This window comes from Anolis sagrei, chromosome 1 (genome assembly GCF_037176765.1).
Source record: "Anolis sagrei isolate rAnoSag1 chromosome 1, rAnoSag1.mat, whole genome shotgun sequence".
Taxonomy (NCBI): Eukaryota; Metazoa; Chordata; class Lepidosauria; order Squamata; family Dactyloidae; genus Anolis; species Anolis sagrei.
In genome coordinates, this window is record NC_090021.1 from 178,553,151 (window position 1) to 178,572,673 (window position 19,523).

Below are 19,523 nucleotides of genomic sequence, written 5' to 3' on the forward strand. Positions count from 1 at the left end.
GAGGAATGGTGGCACTGTGCAGTTGCACCGTTGCAGCAAAAATATGGGTTGGAAGGGAAAACAGGAAAAGAATAGTGTTGAGCAAAGCAAACACTGAAGTCTGATCGTGGGAATTTGTATCAACAAGGTACTGACTTTGCACAATGTCAGCAAAATATGGAAGCATTTGTTTCAATAACGGTACGTTTCCGTCTGATTAAACAACACAATCATGACAAGACAAGAGGTTGATGTTACAAAGTCCCTAAATCTACAGAAGCTTATAAAACCAATTTTGTTCACTCAGGCCCCTTCTACACTGCCATATAATCCAGATTATCAAAGCCAATAATCCACTGTATCTGATTTGTATTGAGTTATATGAGTCTACACTGCCATATAATCCAGTTCAAAGTGGATATTCTGGATTTTATGTGGCAGTGTAGAAGGGGCCTTGGTCTCTAAGGCGTATTAAGATTCCTTTGCATATTAAGAAGGTTGAAGGTGCTTGTTTCCTTAATTACCTATTTGCTGTCATTATTTATTTGCACTGAGTTTGCAGAATCATCAAGGCATCTGAGAAGAAGGCATCCTCAGCTCATTTGGAATTCAGTCACAATAAAAACATGAAAAGGTATTACAATGTTGTTTACTTCAGCTGCCAGCTGCACTGAACAAATTTTTGCCTTCCCGGCAATACACATCACGGATAAAAAGCTTCATGGAAAGGACAGGGATTAAAAGATGGCCAAAGTAGGTGCCAGACAAGCTTCTCTAGAGGGGGCTTTGCACAACCTGTTGAAAAGGGTATTTTCCTTGTTACTACCCAGCACATTGTGCAGTAGCCCTCCATAACCATGGATTCTGCATTCATGGCTCAATTTTTTCTTTTAATTCCCAAAAGCGAACTTTGATTTTGTCATTTTATATGCAATGCCATTGTATACAGTTTTTTGTATGTGTCAGGAGCGACTTGAGAAACTGCAAGTAGCTTCTGGTGTGAGATAATTGGCCGTCTGCAAGGACGTTGCCCAGAGGACGCCTGGATGTTTCATCATCCTATGGAAGTCTTCTCTCATGTCACTGCATGGGAAGCTAGAGCTGACAGACGGGAGCTCACCCCACTCCCCAGATTTGAACTGCCAACCTTTCAGTCAGCAGTTCAGCCAGCACAAGTGTTTAACCCATTGCGCCACTGAGGGCTCCTATTGTATACAGTGGAACTTCAGAATCCACAGAGTCCTGAAACACAACCCCAGCAGATACCAAGGAATTCCCACTTTTCAGGAGAGAAATCCTTCTCAGCATAGCTTACAAGTAGTAGCAGCATCTAATAACAATATAAGGGAACATCTACATATCTGTCTGGCAGCCCTGAGTTATTGGATACTTGATGTTTTGTTTTGCAGAGTATTTTGGTTACCCTCGCTGCTGTGCCAATTTTCAAGTTGAAATTCCAAACAGCAGGGCTTGTTAGAAGCAAAAAGAAGCAATCGTAACTCCTCGAGAAATTACAATGCATACCTCAGAAATTAATAGTGATTTTTGTCATCGTACTAGTCCCTGTACAGGAGCCGAGGTGGCAAGTGGGTTAAACTGCTAAGCTGCAGAATTTGCTGGCCGGAAAGTTGGCAGTTCAAATCCACAGGATGGGATGAGCTCCCTTTGTTAGCCCCAGCTTCTGACAACCTAGCTGTTCGAAAATATGCAAATAATGTGAGTAGATCAATAGGTACCGCTTTGACAGGAAGTTAATGGCGCTACATGCAGTCATGCTGGCTACATGACCTTGGAGGCATCTATGGACAACACTGGCTCTTCAGCTTAGAAATGGAGATGAGCACCAACAACCAGAGTTGGACACGACTAGACTTAATGTCAAGGGGAAACTTTTGCCTTACTACTACCTGTATTCAGATTCAAGTCAAAACTCCAAAGGATAAGAGACTGTTAAGAAATAAATATTGAAGGACTGCCATAACCATTGGATTTTTTAAAAAAGGTTTATTATTTGGAAATATTGAGTACAGACAGGCAACGCTTAGATATACTTCGGCTAGTAAAGCCTTATAACTTACTTGACACTGATTGGTAGTAAAGGTTAGTGCTTCACAGCAAATTAACCGAGCTCCAGTACAAATGCATTACATGTAGCATTAACTGGCATCCCAGGAGAGCCAACTAATCAACACAGGAATTAATTTGCTTTGAGTGGGTATTTTCTGATGAAGGGGGGGACGGGACGCTTCTTTTGCATTTATCCCAGTATGAATGTAAACATGATTTAGAGCGGCTCTTAAGCACCCCTTAAAATCTGACAAACTCTGCATTAAAAAAAAAACTTACTTCCCAGCAATGCTATAAAATACTCATTTATCTTCAACTGTCTTTCAGTCATATTATTCAGTACTTACACGGAGATGAAATATTGTTGATATACTCCAGAACACTTTTACCCACTTTACCTTCAAAGTGACATATGCAAACGTTGCAACTCCACATTTTAACCTCATAACCCATGAAGTGGATTAGGCTGATATATAGTCAAAGACAAATTCGGAGTCACCCATTCAGCTTCGTTATGCTCTTCATTACTGCTCTGTTTTAATTACATTTTTAACAAAACCAGCTCTGTCTTATTAAAAAAAATTTAGAAAATATAGTCATAGGTTTGTCTTAGAGTCGCCATAAGTCAGAAATGTATTTATTGTGTCACAAGTGAATTGAGAATGCAGTTATAATGCATGTTGCTGTTGTTTATTCGTTCAGTTGCTTTCGGCTCTTCGTGACCTCATGGACCAGCCCACGACAGAGCTCCTTGTCAACCGTGGCCACCCCCAGCTCCTTCAAGGTCAAGCCAGTCACTTCAAGGATACCATCCATCCATCTTGCCCTTGGTCAGCCCCTCTTCCTTTTTCCCTTCCATTTTCCCAAGCATCATACTCTTCTCTAAGCTTTCCTTTCTTCTCATGATGTGGCCAAAGTACTTCATCTTGGCCTCTAATATCCTTCCCTCCAATGAGCAGTCGGGCTTTATTTCCTGAAGTATGGACTGGTTGGATCTTCTCGCAGTCCAAAGCACTCTCAGAATTTTCCTCCAGTACCACAATTCAAAAGTGTCTATCTTCCTTTGCTCAGCCTTCCTTATGGTCCAGCTCTCATATCCATAGGTTACTACAGGGAATACAATTGCTTTAACTGCATAATACATACAAAACCACAAACAAAGTTAAAAGCTTGGTATTATACTAAATTTCCTTTCACCAGTAGGTGGCCATTTGGAGTACCTCTGGTATGGCTGTAAGAAAGTCCTCCATTGTGCACGTAGCAGGGTTCAGACCGCACTGTAGTAAGTGGTCTGTGGTTTGCTCTTCCTTGCACTCGCATGTCGTGGACTCCACATTGTAGCCCCATTTCTTGTGGTGCATCTTGTGGTGCCAGAGCACCGTCTGTTCAGCACCTTCCAAGTCGGCCAGTCTTCAGGGGGGAGCCTCTCATCTGGTATCAGCCACTGATTGAGGTTCTGGGTTTTTGGCCTGCCACTTTTGGACTCTCGCTTGCTGAGGTGTTCCTGTTAGTATCTCTGTAGATCTTCAGAAGCTATTTCTTGATTTAAGGCATTGGCTTGCTGGGCTGATATCCAAACAGGGGATGGGCCGGAGATGTCCATGACAGAAATGACCTGAAGGGACACAACAGTAACAGCTCCACTGGCTGCTAGTCTGCTACGGAACACAATTCAAAATGCTGGCTTTATACCTATAAAACCTTGAACAGCTCTGGCCCAGATTATGTGTCTGAACGTATTTCCCTCTAAGAGCCAGTTTAAATGTTAGGATCTGCCGGGGAGGCCCTGCTCTCGGTCCTGCCCCCTTCACAGGCGCAACTGGTGGGGACGAGGCACTTCCTCCCTAGTGATATCAGATTGGCCTCCTCTCTCCTGGTGTTTCAAAAAAATAAAGTAAAATCTTGGCCGTGGAAGTAGGCGTTTGATGAGTAGAAAATTAAAGAGTAATAGACTGTCACGGAACCAACATAAGAAGCAACTTGGATGGCAATTTTGGGACTGATGCAAAGTTTTTATAGATGTCTATATATACTTTTTATATGTACTAATTGGTTTTAATTTGTATTTTATATGTTTGTTTGATTTTAATGGTTAATTGTATTATGTATTGTTTGATTTTTGTATAATTGTGACATTGAATATTTGTCAAAATTGGAAGCCGCTCTGAATGCCCCTTGGGGTGAGATAGAGCAGAGTAGAAATAAAGTAAAAACAATAAAATAAACAACAACAGCATAAATGAGAATAAAACACTCATCAAAGATGGGATTTATTGAAAGGAAAAAAGTATGGAACATTCTGGAAGGGAATCGTGGTGTTGTTGTTGTTCATTCGTTCAGTCGTCTCCGACTCTTCGTGACCTCATGGACCAGCCCACGCCAGCGCTCCCTGTCGGCCGTTACCACCCCCAGCTCCCTCAAGGTCTGTCCAGTCACTTCAAGGATGCCATCCATCCATCTTGCCCTTGGTCGGCCCCTCTTCCTTTTGCCTTCCACTTTCCCCAGCATAATTGTCTTCTCTAGGCTTTCCTGTCTCCTCATGATGTGGCCAAAGTACTTCAACTTTGTCTCTAGTATCTTTCCCTCCAGTGAGCAGTCGGGCTTTATTTCCTGGAGGATGGACTGGTTGGATCTTCTTGCAGTCCAAGGCACTCTCAGCACTTTCCTCCAGCACCACAGCTCAAAAGCATCGATCTTCCTTCGCTCAGCCTTCCCTAAGGTCCAGCTCTCACATCCGTAGGTTACTACAGGGAATACCATGGCTTTGACTAGGGAATCGTGGTATTGCCCCCATAAACAAGGAAAAGCAGTTGTAGTAATATGTTTTACTAATTCCACTCACTGGTGGATGTGTCTTCATACAACTGTACCACAGACTTATCAGGGAAAAATTAACAAAGGTAGCGCATTCAAGTAAGGAATGCAGTAAAATCGAGGGAGCAGAAAGTTTTGAAATGTGACACTGTTGAAAAGGATGCCCTATTTTATTTTTTTTCATCAGTTTGCTTCATCTCAAGTTACGCTACTATTTTGCATTTGGATATAAAGAAAAAACACTTCCCTCTTCTCAGCAGCACCTGGCAGCAGATAAAATGAGCTACGGATTTGTGCATGGCGCAATTTAGTACCTATTTTCCTGAGAATGTGCCCCACTGAGATCAGTAGGGCCTACTGCTGAACAGAGGACTATATAGGATCTCCCTAAAGCTAAACATTCTTATATTTACATATGCGAAGATTGCAAGATGATGAAAGAAATGCAACCCAGTGAACACATTTCCTCCTGATCCTCAATGCAATATATATGGACATACCTTATATTTGTCTCAGTCAGGCAGAACAACAAATACTTTTTATCCAAAATCAGATATCATGGTTAAAATTAAAACACTGATAATGAAATACTGAATGTATCGATTCAGATGTAAACCCAGGTGGCTATAGGATTATGTTTGAAACAAGAAGTGTAAGGAACTATTGTGATAATACAGCAAAAGGTAAATATGCATATGGTTGAGAAAGGGGAGGGTCTTAAAGATCTGAATGTTTACTTCGACAATCCCTTGTTGGCCGGGTAGGGTAGTCTTCCAGGATCAATGTTCTGGTGGGTCCGTAGGTGACTGTGGAGCCCTATACTTGATCTGCATCTTCACCTGCAGTGAGGGCATTGGTTTCCAGGTGGAAGGCGGTCTCGGTTGGGGTTGGCTTGACGCACCTTCCTCTTGGCACATTTCTCTCTTTCGCCCTCCATTCGTGCCTCTTCACATTCTGCAGCACTGCTGGTCACAGCTGACCTCCAGCTGGAGCGCTCAAGGGCCAGGGCTTCCCAGTTCTCAGTGAATGTAATACAGACAAGAAAGGGTATCATGATGTGGAGGAGAATCCCTTATAGGCTTATTTAAAAGGGTGTATTGAGGCCAGACTCAATTATGATTTCACAACATATAAATCAAAATGATAATTAATGGCCCTTTCACACAGACATATAATCCGGAATATCAAGGCAGATGATCCACAATATCTGTTTTCAACTGGATTATCTGAGTCCACACTGCCATTTAATCCACTTCAATGTGGATGTTATACAGCTGTGTGGAAGGGGCCTTAGTCATGGCTAACAATTCCCACTGATCCCAAACCAGATTCCCAGTTGATCTTAAAAGCTAAGCTGGGTCGGCCTTGGTTATTACTTGGATGGGAGATCACCAATGAATAGCAGTTGCTGTGCGCCATATTTCAGAAGTACCTGGGAAAGATACCTCTTAGGTCCCTTCTACACAGCTGAATTGTAATGGAAGAGAGATGGTTTGAGGAACAAAGACAAAGAGAGATCCAGAGTACTGGAAAGCACGCTTTATTCTCGGTTGGCGCCAACCGGATATAGACCCCCTGGTAGCCCAGGAAAGAAGGGTCCCGAACAAAGGAAATGCCGAGTTTAAATACACTTTTTGAAAATAAGTATTCATGCATCATAGAAACATCACAATGTGCGTCACAAACATCTACTCTTTCACTGACTTCAAAGGCATATTTTGGAAATCAACAAGTTGTCAATCCTCATTAATTTACTATCTAAAGAGTGACTGTTAATGTACTCCCAGCGCCAGGATGTCTCCGGACCTGCTCCATCCATCTTGAGATAACATTCCTGAGACCCCCTAATGGACACTTCATTAGTCAATTTTACGATAAGGTACCAGGCACCTCTTAATGGATGATAAGGTGCCTGGTGCCTGGTGCCTGGTATGTATCTTATCTTATGGTCTTAGAAGTGTCAGGCACCACATTCCTTTCCTGGGGCTGGCCTCTTATTTTGCAGCTTTTGAGAAGTCAAGTGAACTAGCTATGCATGCATACATTTCTCTTATATTTTCTAACTCCTATTTCTAATATGGTTATATCAAATATATTTTCCAATATGTGTATTATGTATTTTCATCAAGCCTTCATCAAATCCCCCCTTTGGTGCTCTGAACCGGAAGGGGAAGAGCATCATCTAACTAAAGCTAATAATTGCATTTCATCTTGTTTATCATTTACCATCTTAGATATGCATCTTTTCAGCATTTGGAAAATAATAGGCAGAATACATAACATTAGTAACACTACTAATAGGATTATACAGAAAGCAAAAAACAGTTCCTTTAACCATTGAATCGATGGTAGCCAGCTCGTGAGCCAATCAAAAGGGTTTGAAACCCCATGTGTGTTGTTTTCTATTAAGTCTGTCATTTGATTTAATTCATCCTCAATTGTTTTATTCAGATCATGGAATCTGACTTTGCAACCTTCTTTCATTAGTTTACAGAAACCTCCTTGTCTTGCCAACAGGTAGTCCAGGGCCATACGGTGTTGTAAGACAATTTGATGTAGCTCTTCTACTTCATTTTGCATGGCCCTGACTATGAGTCCTGTGGCATTTATGGATTTTTCCAATCGGCAGGTGAGGCCTAGGATACTCTTTCTATTTTCTTGGGCCACTATGCCTGGGTAGCTTCCAAGCGTCAGTATGCCCGTTAGCAGACCTCCAGCCACTCGGCCTCCTTCTGTCTCAGACAATTGTGCTCCTATTATTACCTCATCTGAGCAGGCTGGGCCTAGGGGTGCTGATCTGTCTCGCTTTGTTCTTATGCGGCGAGAAGCAACCTGGACTGGGAATGTAAAGTATCCAACGCCTGCACACTGGTATCCACCTGGATGGAAATTTGACGCCCAACCATCATAGAAAAACCACAAATTGGGATCATATATTTTCCAATCATTACATGTAAGAATATCCCCTTCATTTGTCATGCTTTTTCTCATCATTAGGGCTCTTAAGTCCTTCAAAAACTCTTCAAGTGTATTGTATTGTTCCATAAACTGTGAAAATAACCCAAAGGAGCTATCTTTCATGATTTCATATTGTTCTCTGGCTCTTTTGTAATATTCATCCTCTCCCTGGGAGGGGTCACTGTACTGTTCTTGGAAATATAAACTGTGCCAATACCCTGATGCTTGGGAAGCATTATGTTTCCCATGAAGGTAAAACTTCTCAGTACAGTGAGAGTAATTTCCCACATTGAGAAGGATTTCCCTCTCCTTTTCTGGGATACTCTTCCACCCTTTCCGATAACCTTCTGGATAATGACAACAAAAACATTTGTCAGGGGTGGTCTTTGAAACCTTTATCATTCTATGCCGTAGCCCATTTAGAGAGGCAGGGGGGTTAAAGATTGTAGGTTTTCCTGTTTTCTCTGCTAAGAGAAGAGTGGCCAAAACCACAGCTTCCTCATTGATCAAAGCAGGCAAAAAGGAAAACTCACGTACTGTTTCAGGGTGTTCATATATCAGAGTGGCATTTCTCCCATATTGATCAAACATAAATTTGGCATGCTCTTTGAACCAGTTACCATCTACTTCTAAAATTGACACACACATTAATACACATATCACCCACAAAGCTTTCATTCTTCTGGAATCTGACCGTATGTAGAGCAACCGTTCCGGTAGGCTGCAATAGGGTCTAGTTCCGTCTTCTATCCTCTCCAGTTGGGGTCTGACAGTGCGTAGAGCTTAGTCGCTTCCAGGTATGGACTTAAGCCGCAGTGTCTAGCCCGTATCTTCTCATCCAACAGCAGGGGCAGATCTGACTGTACGCAGGGCAAGACAGCTTCCTGGTATGTGTCTTGCAGTATCAGTCTAGTCTGAATCTTCTTATTTCCCACCGCCTTCCTTTTGGTTAGAACAACCAAAGTTTCGAGTTATTTTAAGCTTTAGTGGGTCTTTTGGGTCTGGAATAGCATGCCAACTGGGAGCAGCCTTTTTAATTCTAGTCCAGTGAAGCCAAGGTTTGATTTCTGCTACCTTGACCGCACTGGGTGATGTAAGAATTACCACATAAGGTCCCTTCCATTTGGGTTGCAACGTTTCCCCTTTCCAATCTTTAACCCATACCTCATCCCCTGGGTGAAACAAGTGAGTGGGGGTCATGTGAATGGGCGGCCTGAACTCATAGGCATACTGTCGTAGCTCTTGCAGTGTTTTCCCCAAAGCAACAATTTCCTGTCTCTTTGCCTGGGCCCCTATCTCATGCAGTTCCCCTTGCAATCTGGGAAACAAAGGAGGGGGCCTCCCATAAAGCATTTCAAAAGGAGACAGTCCAATGGTCTTAGTGGGGGTACATCTAATATGTAACACTGCTAGAGGAAGAAGTTGAATCCAACTAAGTTCAGTTTCTTGACACATTTTAGCTAACTTAGTTTTCAGAGTTCGATTCATTCTCTCAACCTTGCCTGAGCTCTGAGGCCTATATGCACAATGCAATTTCCAAGTTATTCCAAGAACCTTAGCCAAGCTTTGAATGGTGGCTTTAACAAAAGCAGGGCCATTATCTGAGCCTATGAATGCTGGCATCCCATGCCTTGGGATTATGTCTTTCATGAGTGCTCTTGCCACTTCCGTGGCCTTTTCGGTAACAGTAGGGTACACTTCCGGCCATCCAGTGAAAGTGTCTACCATCACCAGTAGGTAGCGGTATCGCCCTACTCTAGGCATTTCACTGAAATCTACAACCATGGCTTCAAAGGGTACATTTCCACAATGCTGGATGCCTGGGGGCTGGCGCGGCCCTTGGCGTGGATTGTTCTTAGCACAGGTGTGGCACCTAGCTGAAGCTGCCATTGTCAAAGAGTGGAGTCCATCTATGTACAGTTGTCTTTCTAGTAGTTTAGCTAGCGCCATTTTTCCTAGATGTGTTGACTCATGGGCTCCTTTTACTACCTCCCAGGCCATGGTTCTGGGGACAATGATTCTTCCATCCGGAAAGGCTAGCCAACCAGTAGAGTTCGCCAATTCTACTGCTCCATTGTCCTGGGCCCATTGTTGTTCTTCTTTATTATAGGTAGGCTGCACCTTGGGATTGGGCAAGGGGAGAAGAGTAGCCACCTGAAGGGGTCTGGCAGCGGCTTCTTTGGCTGCTGCATCTGCCCTTCGGTTCCCTTGTGCTACCGGATCTTGCCCTGGTTGATGTCCCTTACAGTGCATCACAGCTACTTGTTTTGGGGCCCATACAGCTTCTAGGAGATGTAATATCTCTTCTGCATGTTTGACTGGTTGGCCTGCTGCAGTTAAAAGTCCTCTTTCTTTGTAAAGTGCACCATGGGCGTGCAGTACTGAAAAGGCATACTTTGAATCAGTGTATATGTTAACTCTCTTTCCCTTTGCTATCTCCAGAGCCCTGGTGAGAGCAATGAGCTCAGCCTTTTGAGCTGATGTATTTGCTGGCAGTGAATTTGCTTCCAATATTTCTTTGATGGTAACTATTGCATATCCTGCTTTTCGCTCCCCTTCTTCCATAAAACTACTGCCATCAGTGTACATGGTGAGCTGAGCTCCTTGCAATGGAACATCAGTCAAATCAGGTCTACTGGCATATACTGTGTCCATTACTTCAATACAGCTATGATGTTTCTCCATATGGGGATCTATAGGTAGGAGGGTAGCAGGATTCAAAGTAGTGCATTGCTGAACTTTAATGTGAGGGTTCTCACATAACAAAGTCTGGTATTTCAGCATTCTGGAGGTGGTAAGCCAATGGTGTCCTTTGTGCTCTAACAATGTCACTACCTCATGCGGGGCCTTGATGGTCAAATCTTGTCCTAGGGTCAACTTCCTGGCTTCTTCAGCTACTAAGGCAGCAGCTGCTACTGCACGTAGACATGGGGGCCATCCTTTTGCTACCATGTCTAGCTGTTTAGACAAATAGGCCACTGGTCGTGGCCAGGAGCCCAAAGTCTGTGTTAAAACGCCAATGGCTACACCCTCTTTCTCAGCAACATAAAGAGTGAAGGGTTTAGTTACATCAGGTAGGCCCAAAGCTGGCGCTGTCATCAGGGCTGACTTTATTTGCTGGAAAGCCTCGTCCTGTTCTTGTGTCCATTTAAAAGGTTCTTTTTCACCCCCCTTAGTAACTTGGTACAAAGGTCTTGCCAATACGGCATAGCCAGGAATCCAAAGTCTACAAAACCCCGCTGCGCCTAAAAATTCGCGGACTCTCTTCCTCGTAGTGGGGACTGGGATTTGGCAGATGGCTTGCTTTCGTTCAGTTCCTAGACTTCTAAATCCTTGTTTTATTTGGAATCCTAAGTATTTGACCTCCGTCTTGCACAGCTGGGCCTTGGTCCTTGATACTTTATATCCCTTATGGCAAAGTAATTGGAGTAGCCGCTTGGTGGCGCCCCAACTCTCTTCCATTGAGGTGGAGGCCAAAAGTAAATCATCTACATATTGCAAAAGGACAGTCTTTTCTGAGTCAGAATGAAAGTCCTCCAAATCCTTTGCTAGGGAAGTTCCAAATATCGTTGGAGAATTTTTAAAACCTTGAGGCAATCTTGCCCACGAATACTGTTGTTTTGCTCCTGTGGCTGGGTCTTCCCACTCAAAAGCAAACAACAACTGGCTGTGGGGGGCTAACCTTATGGAGAAAAAAGCGTCTTTAAGATCAAGGACTGTAAAATGGGTGGCCTCTGCTGGTATGAGTCCCAATATCACATAAGGATTTGGCACAACTGGGTGCAAGGTAACTGTTGCCTTGTTGACTTCCCTAAGGTCTTGAACAGGGCGAAAATCATCTGTGGTACCTGGCTTCTTGATTGGAAGGAGGGGTGTATTCCATGGAGACTGGCATTTTGTTATAATGCCATGCTGCCACAGACGGTCCAAATGCTTTTGGATTCCCTTTATTGCTGGTCTGGGAATTGGATACTGCTTTAGACTGACTGGACGGGCTCCTGGGATTAACTCTACTACGACTGGAGGTATGTATTTGGCCATGCCTGGGGGGTTATCTTCTGCCCATACCTCAGGAGTTTCAAACTTTTCCCATTCATTGTTCTCTGAGCCCCTTTTAACTACTAGCAGCCTCCATTCCTCCTCCATAGGGCAGGTGAGGTGCAAAAGGCCTGTGGTTCTTCCTACAGCCATCTTAGCAGATCCATCTTCCTCAAATGATAGCCTTGCTTTTAGTTTGCACAGCATGTCCCTTCCCAGCAATGGGACTGGGCAGTTAGGCATATATAGAAAACTGTGGGTGACTTCTTTATTTGCTAGCTGACATCTTCTTTCCTGTAGAAAGGGTCGGAGACATTGATCTCCTGTTGCTCCCATAACTTTTATGGTTTGCTGGGTTAAGGGGGCCAATGGGGTGGTAACTACTGATTTTTCCGCTCCTGTGTCAACTAGGAATGTTATTTCTTGGGATCCTACTTTTGCCTTGACCAAGGGTTCCCTGGATCCCAAGGTTAGAACCCCGGACTGGCTTCAGTCCTCTTCTGGCCCTGACCATTGGGGGCCTCCGGCCAATCCAATGAATCCTTCTTCCTCTGGCTGCTCACGTGCTTCTTGATAGAAGGGTCTCTGTCTCCCGGGCATCTCACTTCCTCTTCCTCTCTGCTCTTGTGGGTGTCCTCTTCCTCTCCCTCTTCTTATCTGGGGGCAATCTCTCCTCCAATGTCCCCGTTGTTTACAGTGGGAACATTGGTCCTGCCCAAGGGGCTGTCCTCTTCCTGGCCCATAACTTCGCCCTCTGCTTCGCCCTCTGCTTCGCCCTCTGCTTTGCCCTCTGCTTTGCCTTATTTCTGGGTTCCATTCCCTCAGTGCTGCAGCCAAGCAAACGGCTTGAGCTCTCATCTGCCTCTGTTTATCCCTCTTCTCTTCCTGATCTCTATTTGCCATGACTCTATTAGCAATGTCAAGTAATTGAGACATGTTCATTCCAGCAAACCCATCCAATTTCTGTAGCTTTCTTCTAATATCTGGGGCGCTTTGTTCTACAAAAGTTGCATTCACCATGTTTCTATTGGCTTCCTCTGCGGGGTTGAAAGGCGTGTATTGTCTGTAGGCACTTAACAGCCTTTCCAGGTAGGCGCCTGGGCTTTCATCGGCACCTTGCTTTATTTCTTTTACTTTAGATAAGTTAGTAGGCTTTTTCCCAGCTTCTGCAAGGCCTTGGATCATTAACTGGCCATACTGACGAATTCGAGTCAATTGGTCTGCTGTATTAGGATCCCATTGTGGATCAGTCTCTGGACAATTCTCCCTCATGTGGTCAGCTAGGTTAACAGCAGCATTTCTCCTAGCCTCAGTCTGCCGCTTCATAGCTGCTAAGACCCTTTTACGTTCCTCCGTAGTAAGGAGGGACGTCATCAACTGCTGACAGTCCTGCCATGTAGGGTCATGTGTATTGACAATATTAGTGAAAACATCTGTCATTGGTCCTGGATCTGTAGAGAAGGGGGTGGTGTGTGTTTTCCAATTGAAAAGATCTGAGCTGGTAAATGGCACATGCGTAAAAGCTGGCCGGAACTGAGGCACTTGTTGTCCACCTTCAACTTGGGTCCCTATGAATTCCCTCACTTGACGAAGGGGCATTACTGTAGCCAATTTCTTGTTTGCCTTGTCCATATTCCTTAAGTTATGGTCATGGCCTTTTGCTGTTTTCAGTGGTGCCTTTGCCTGTAGGGATTCTTTTTCAGGGGATGGAGTTGAAGAAGACTCAGTCATGGTAGAGTCTGTGTCTTCATCTAAATCTTCAGGGAGATCTGGGTACAGTTGTGCTGGGGCCATAGGTTGCGTTGGAGGGCTTACTGCTGCTGGATCAAGGGCTGGAATTGCAGGGGCCTGGGGGGCTATGAGCTCCCCAGTTGAATAAGGAGGAGGTGCATTTATTTCCTCCTCAACAGGGCATGGCAGAATAGGAGCTTTAGTTTTCTGTGCTAGGAGAGTTTTGCAATGTGCTAAAGCACAAGGCTTCAGCCATTCTGGCATTTGGCGCACCACATCTCCCCAAGCTAGAATATAGGGGACATGTGTGGGATAACTTCCCTCAAAAGGATTTGCTCCTCTTGCTCTATCATAGACACTAGCAATGATTTGTTGATCAAGAGTGCCCTCTTCTGGCCAACCTACGCTAAATTTAACCCATTCCTTCTGACATAAAGTTTGCAATCTACTGGGCCTTAGTGGTTCTCCATAGTCTAGCTTTCCAAAGCTTTTGTCAAAGTGTGCTAACATGAGCTCTAAAGGAGTTTTAGGCTTGCTGCTAACAGACCCTCCCATGTTCAGACAAATGGACAACTAATACACAAAAAAGGAAAAAGGTACGGGATCTGTCCACGCGTTTGCGCCCGTCCCCTGACTCCGTCAGTCGCCCGACAAAGAGAACTGCAAGGGATTCCTTTAGAAGGAACGCCAACCCCAGAGGGGCGGACACGGACCACACTTCCCTTCGCTCACCAGTCTGGGATTCTGCGATCCCCTGTGACCAGCCTCTTGGCCCTTTCATACACCATTCACTCACACATGCATCCACCACAAGGTACTTATCTCCCCAACCCCTTTCCTTATTTCTCTAGGCAGTCGGTTTCCCTTTTCTGGTACACAAAGCAAACACAAACCCCAAAAAAGTCTACTAGGGACTGCCTTTTTCCAGGTTAATTACTCCTGGAGCCTTCAGCAAAATGCTAAGGCTTTTCCTGACGTCTACACTTTCCTAAAATGTCATGGTGCAATTCATACTCGCCTGATCCGTGGTTTTCGCAGCCTCTTAGGTGAAAGGATGGAATTTCGTCAGAAGCAGCAGTCTGTCTTCACCTTCCCGAGGGCTCCCTCCAATGCCGGCCGGTGAGAGTGCTGTCGAAATGATGCAGCCAGCCTGCTGCCTCGGAGGAATCTTCCAGGCCTCCCAAAAGGCCTCTGTCTTTAATCTTTTTCCCTACAAACCTCTCTCAAAAGCCTCCTGGCTGGCTCGCCAGAAAATGTAATGGAAGAGAGATGGTTTGAGGAACAAAGACAAAGAGAGATCCAGAGTACTGGAAAGCACGCTTTATTCTCGGTTGGCGCCAACCGGATATAGACCCCCTGGTAGCCCAGGAAAGAAGGGTCCCGAACAAAGGAAATGCCGAGTTTAAATACACTTTTTGAAAATAAGTATTCATGCATCATAGAAACATCACAATGTGCGTCACAAACATCTACTCTTTCACTGACTTCAAAGGCATATTTTGGAAATCAACAAGTTGTCAATCCTCATTAATTTACTATCTAAAGAGTGACTGTTAATGTACTCCCAGCGCCAGGATGTCTCCGGACCTGCTCCATCCATCTTGAGATAACATTCCTGAGACCCCCTAATGGACACTTCATTAGTCAATTTTACGATAAGGTACCAGGCACCTCTTAATGGATGATAAGGTGCCTGGTGCCTGGTGCCTGGTATGTATCTTATCTTATGGTCTTAGAAGTGTCAGGCACCACATTCCTTTCCTGGGGCTGGCCTCTTATTTTGCAGCTTTTGAGAAGTCAAGTGAACTAGCTATGCATGCATACATTTCTCTTATATTTTCTAACTCCTATTTCTAATATGGTTATATCAAATATATTTTCCAATATGTGTATTATGTATTTTCATCAAGCCTTCATCAGAATAAATCCCACATTTTCTGCTTTGAACGGGGATGTATGGCAGTGTGGACTCAGATAACTCTGTTCAAAGCAGATATTGTGGGTTCTTCTGCCTTGATATTCTGGGTTATATGGCTTAGTACTATTTGCTTAAGGCTCCTTCTACACTGCCATATAAAATCCAGATTATCTGCTTTGAACTGGATTATATGGCAGTGTAGACACATATAATCCAGTTCAAGTAATATAATGTGGATTGTCTGCTTGGATAATCTGGATTATATGGCAGTGTAGGAGGGGAAACACAGTGAAATTCATGGGTTTACGATATGCTGATGGGAAACTTAAAGGCACACACACACATACACTCAAAGAGTGTGACAGTCGGAGTCTGCATCCAATTCAGTGACACAAATACATATCATAATACAAATATCTGCAAATGATTCAATTCTTTGTTTAATGTAGATTTTCTTAGACATCACTAGGTGTGAGGCGGCAGTCATAAAGTAAAACCATCCAATATTGCTGACTTTATTATGACTTCCTGTTAATAATGTTTAGACTAGCAAAGGATATGCGTGCCATTAACAATATTAAGATAAGCTGGTGCTACTCAGCATTACGAACAAAAATAGGACCAAAGAGTTTGTTACTGGGTGGAAAATGAATCGGCAGGATTTATGCCCTCCAGTCATTTGCACTCCCCTGTGTCTGATAAAAAAAGGTGAGGAGGAAGATTACCAATATTAATCCAGTGAATCAGTCACATTAGATCCATACAAATAGCTTTGGCAGTTTACATCAGGATATGAATCCTTGTAGCATCTTTGGGACACAGGGTGCATTTATTTTGTAGAATTAATGCCATTTGACATTATTGTCGCTGCTATGGCTTAATGCTATGGGATTCTGAAATGTGTTGTTTGAGGATTTGTAGCAGGGAAGGCTAAAGACCTTGCAAAACTACAATTCCCATGATTCCACAACAAAGAGCCACGTCAGTTAAAGTTGTGTCAAAACTGCATTAATTGTACAAGGTAAAGGGAGAGAAAGAAGTTTCTAGCATTAGCTTACAAGATCTTGCATCTGATGAAGTAGACTTGGGAAGCATCTACACTGAAGAATGAATGAGTTTGACACTACTTTTAACCTTCGACAATACTACTTTGGTATTTAAAAGACAATACTACTTTAAGTCTTCGACAATACTACTTTTAACTGCTATGTCTCAATGCTATAGAATTGTGGGGACTATAGCTTTGCTTTCTCTGCCAGTCACAATGTAGATCTTAGTATCCATAGCACTGAACCACAGCAATTAAAGTTGTGTTAACCTCCTTAATTCTACAGTATGCATCCTGGGTTTCAATGAGTTGAATATGAGATAACACATAATCGGACTCATTCTACTCCAGATGCAAAATGCAGAAGTGCCACAGGATCCCTTTGTACAGCTGTATCAATATTATTTAAACCCAGTTTACTCCCCTTCACTTTTTCCCCCTTGGGAATGGTTTTCGGTCATTGGGTTTCTGTTGCAACCTACTTGATGAATTTTCCCCAAAGGTCCTAATGTCACATGTCTCAAAATCATGCATTTAGGATAGAACTTCCAAAACTTTCCAATAATATGAGACAAAGGAGCCTCTGGTGGCACAGCGGGTTAAATTGCTGAGCTGCTGAACCTGCTGACCCAAAGGTTGGCAGTTCGAATCCAGGGACAAGGTGAACTCCTGCTGTTAGTCCCAGCTTCTGCCAACCTAGCAATTCGAAAACATGCAAATGTGAGTAGATCAATAGGTACCGCTCCGGTGGGAAGGTAACAGAGCTCCATGCATTCATGCTTAGAAATTGAGATAAGCACCACACCCCAGAGCTGGACACAACTACACTTAATGTCAGAGGAAACCTTTACCTTTGAGACAAGTTTATCCATACCGCTACATCCAAGGCTTCTTCTACACTGCCATATAAAATCCAGATTATTTGCTTTGAACTGGATTATATGACAGTGTAGAAGGGGCCTGAGCAGTCTTTGGCCAACAGATGTTGGGAAAAATTGAGAAAGAAGAAAAGAATGGACCAGAATTCTTCCAGGAGGTCAGAACTGGCTTGGAGGCTTTGGGTTCATATACAGAATGAGCGCAGTTTGACACTGCTTTATCTACTAGAACTCAATGCTATGCGATCAAGGAAGTTGTGATTTTACAAAGTCATTCTCTGCCAAAGACGGCTAGTACCTCCCCAAACTACAACTACTAGATTTTCATAGCATTGAGCCAAGGCAGTTAAAGTAGTAGTAGTAGTAATGATGATAATAATGATAATGATAATAATAATAATAATAATAATAATAAATGTAGACTCTGCAAGGAAGCAGATGAAACAATAGATCACATCCTGAGCTGTTGCAAGAAGATCGTGCAGACAGACTACAAGCAGAGGCCCAACACCATTGCTCAGGTGATTCATTAGAACTTGTGCCACAAATACTATCTGCCTGCGACAAAGAACTGGTGGGATCACAAGCCTGAAAAAGTTACAGAGAATGAACACGCCAAACTCCTCTGGGACAGAGTTTTGGAGCACAATACTCCTAACCTCATGATCGTGTTAAAAAACGAAGTATGGATCGTCGATGTCACAATCCCAGGTGGCAGCAGGATTGCAGAGAAACAACTGGAAAAGCTGACACAATATGAGGATTTAAAGATTGAACTGCAAAGACTCTGGCACAAGCCAGTCAAGGTGTTCCCAGTGGTGATTGGCACACTGGGTGCAGTGCCTAAAAACCTTGGCCTGCACTTAAACACAATCGGCGCTGACAAAATTACCATCTGCCCGGTGCAGAAGGCCACCTTACTGGGATCTGCGTGCATTATTTGCTGATACATCATATAGTCCTAGACACTTGGGAAGTGTCCAACGTGTGAGCCAATTCCACAGCCAGCAGAGTTAGAGTGTCTGCTGTGGACTCATCTTGTTGTATTTCCAATAATAATAATAAACTTTATATTCTGCCCTATCTACCTGAGGGGGACTCAGTATGGATTACAGTACACATATACGCCAAGCATTCAATACAGTTTTACAATTAATTAATAAATACAGACAGAACATAAACAGATGGAAAGGCTTCCCATCTTTTTCCATCTCCAGCATCTGGAGGTGGTGTTTGACTCTGGCCATGGAGAGAGTGCTGTCAATCCATCTTCCATGCCGAGGACAAAATTTTCCATGTTGTCCTTAGACGCTCTACCGATCGAATCGTCAGCATGTCTGCATGAGTGCCTTATTTCCTCCCCACCAAAGTGGTACCTATTTATCTACTCACATTGCTGTTTTTGAATTGCTGGGTGAGCAGAAGCTGGGCTGATGGTTGGAAGCTCACCCCAAACCAGGCTTGAACTGTCAACCATTGAATAGGCAAGATTTTTCTGCAGCTTGCGGTTTAACCTGCTATGCTAAAGCCCAGCACAAAGTGGTGTCAAACTGCATTCATTCTACTATGTAGATGCACCCCAGAGCTGCTTTTGATTTAAGGACAGAAACTGGGCAAACTGATCTCTCACAAATCTCCAGCCTTGTAACAGCATTACAACTCACAGCAGGAAAGAGGCCCATTCCAGTGCCAATTTATCTTATAAAAGTAGTAAATATACATAGCCATTAATTAATTGCAAGAATTAGTAAAGAAGATAAAAGGGTAAAATCAAATAAAACCTTAAAGCATCAAGAGCAGATAAAATAAAACATCCACAAAGAGCCACACATTATACTATTTGATCACAAAGAAACAAAGGGGATCAACTGTGTTCATATCATTTTAATTTACATGATAAAATCATAAAGCTCCAACATTACTTTCAGATTAGAGAATAGAGAGGCGAGACAGGATTATTAGAGCCAGGGAAAGTGATTATAATCTGGTATGACTGATGTGGACTCTGCTCTGCGGGATATTCTTTTTCTCAGCTAGTTGCGATGACACTTTAATCCCTATCGCACCCAACATCTGTGAAAATAGCACTGTC

At 43.5% G+C, this 19,523-nt stretch overlaps 1 protein-coding gene across 1 annotated transcript; it reads right to left on the reverse strand.

Moving 5' to 3' along the window:
* Window positions 1-12,345: 12,345 nt before the first annotated feature.
* On the reverse strand, window positions 12,346-15,497 carry LOC137097508 (uncharacterized). Its single transcript, XM_067470684.1, has one exon. It carries the CDS (start codon window positions 14,140-14,142, stop codon window positions 12,346-12,348), a length of 1,797 nt encoding a protein of 598 aa, XP_067326785.1. The 5' UTR covers window positions 14,143-15,497.
* Window positions 15,498-19,523: the final 4,026 nt, after the last annotated feature.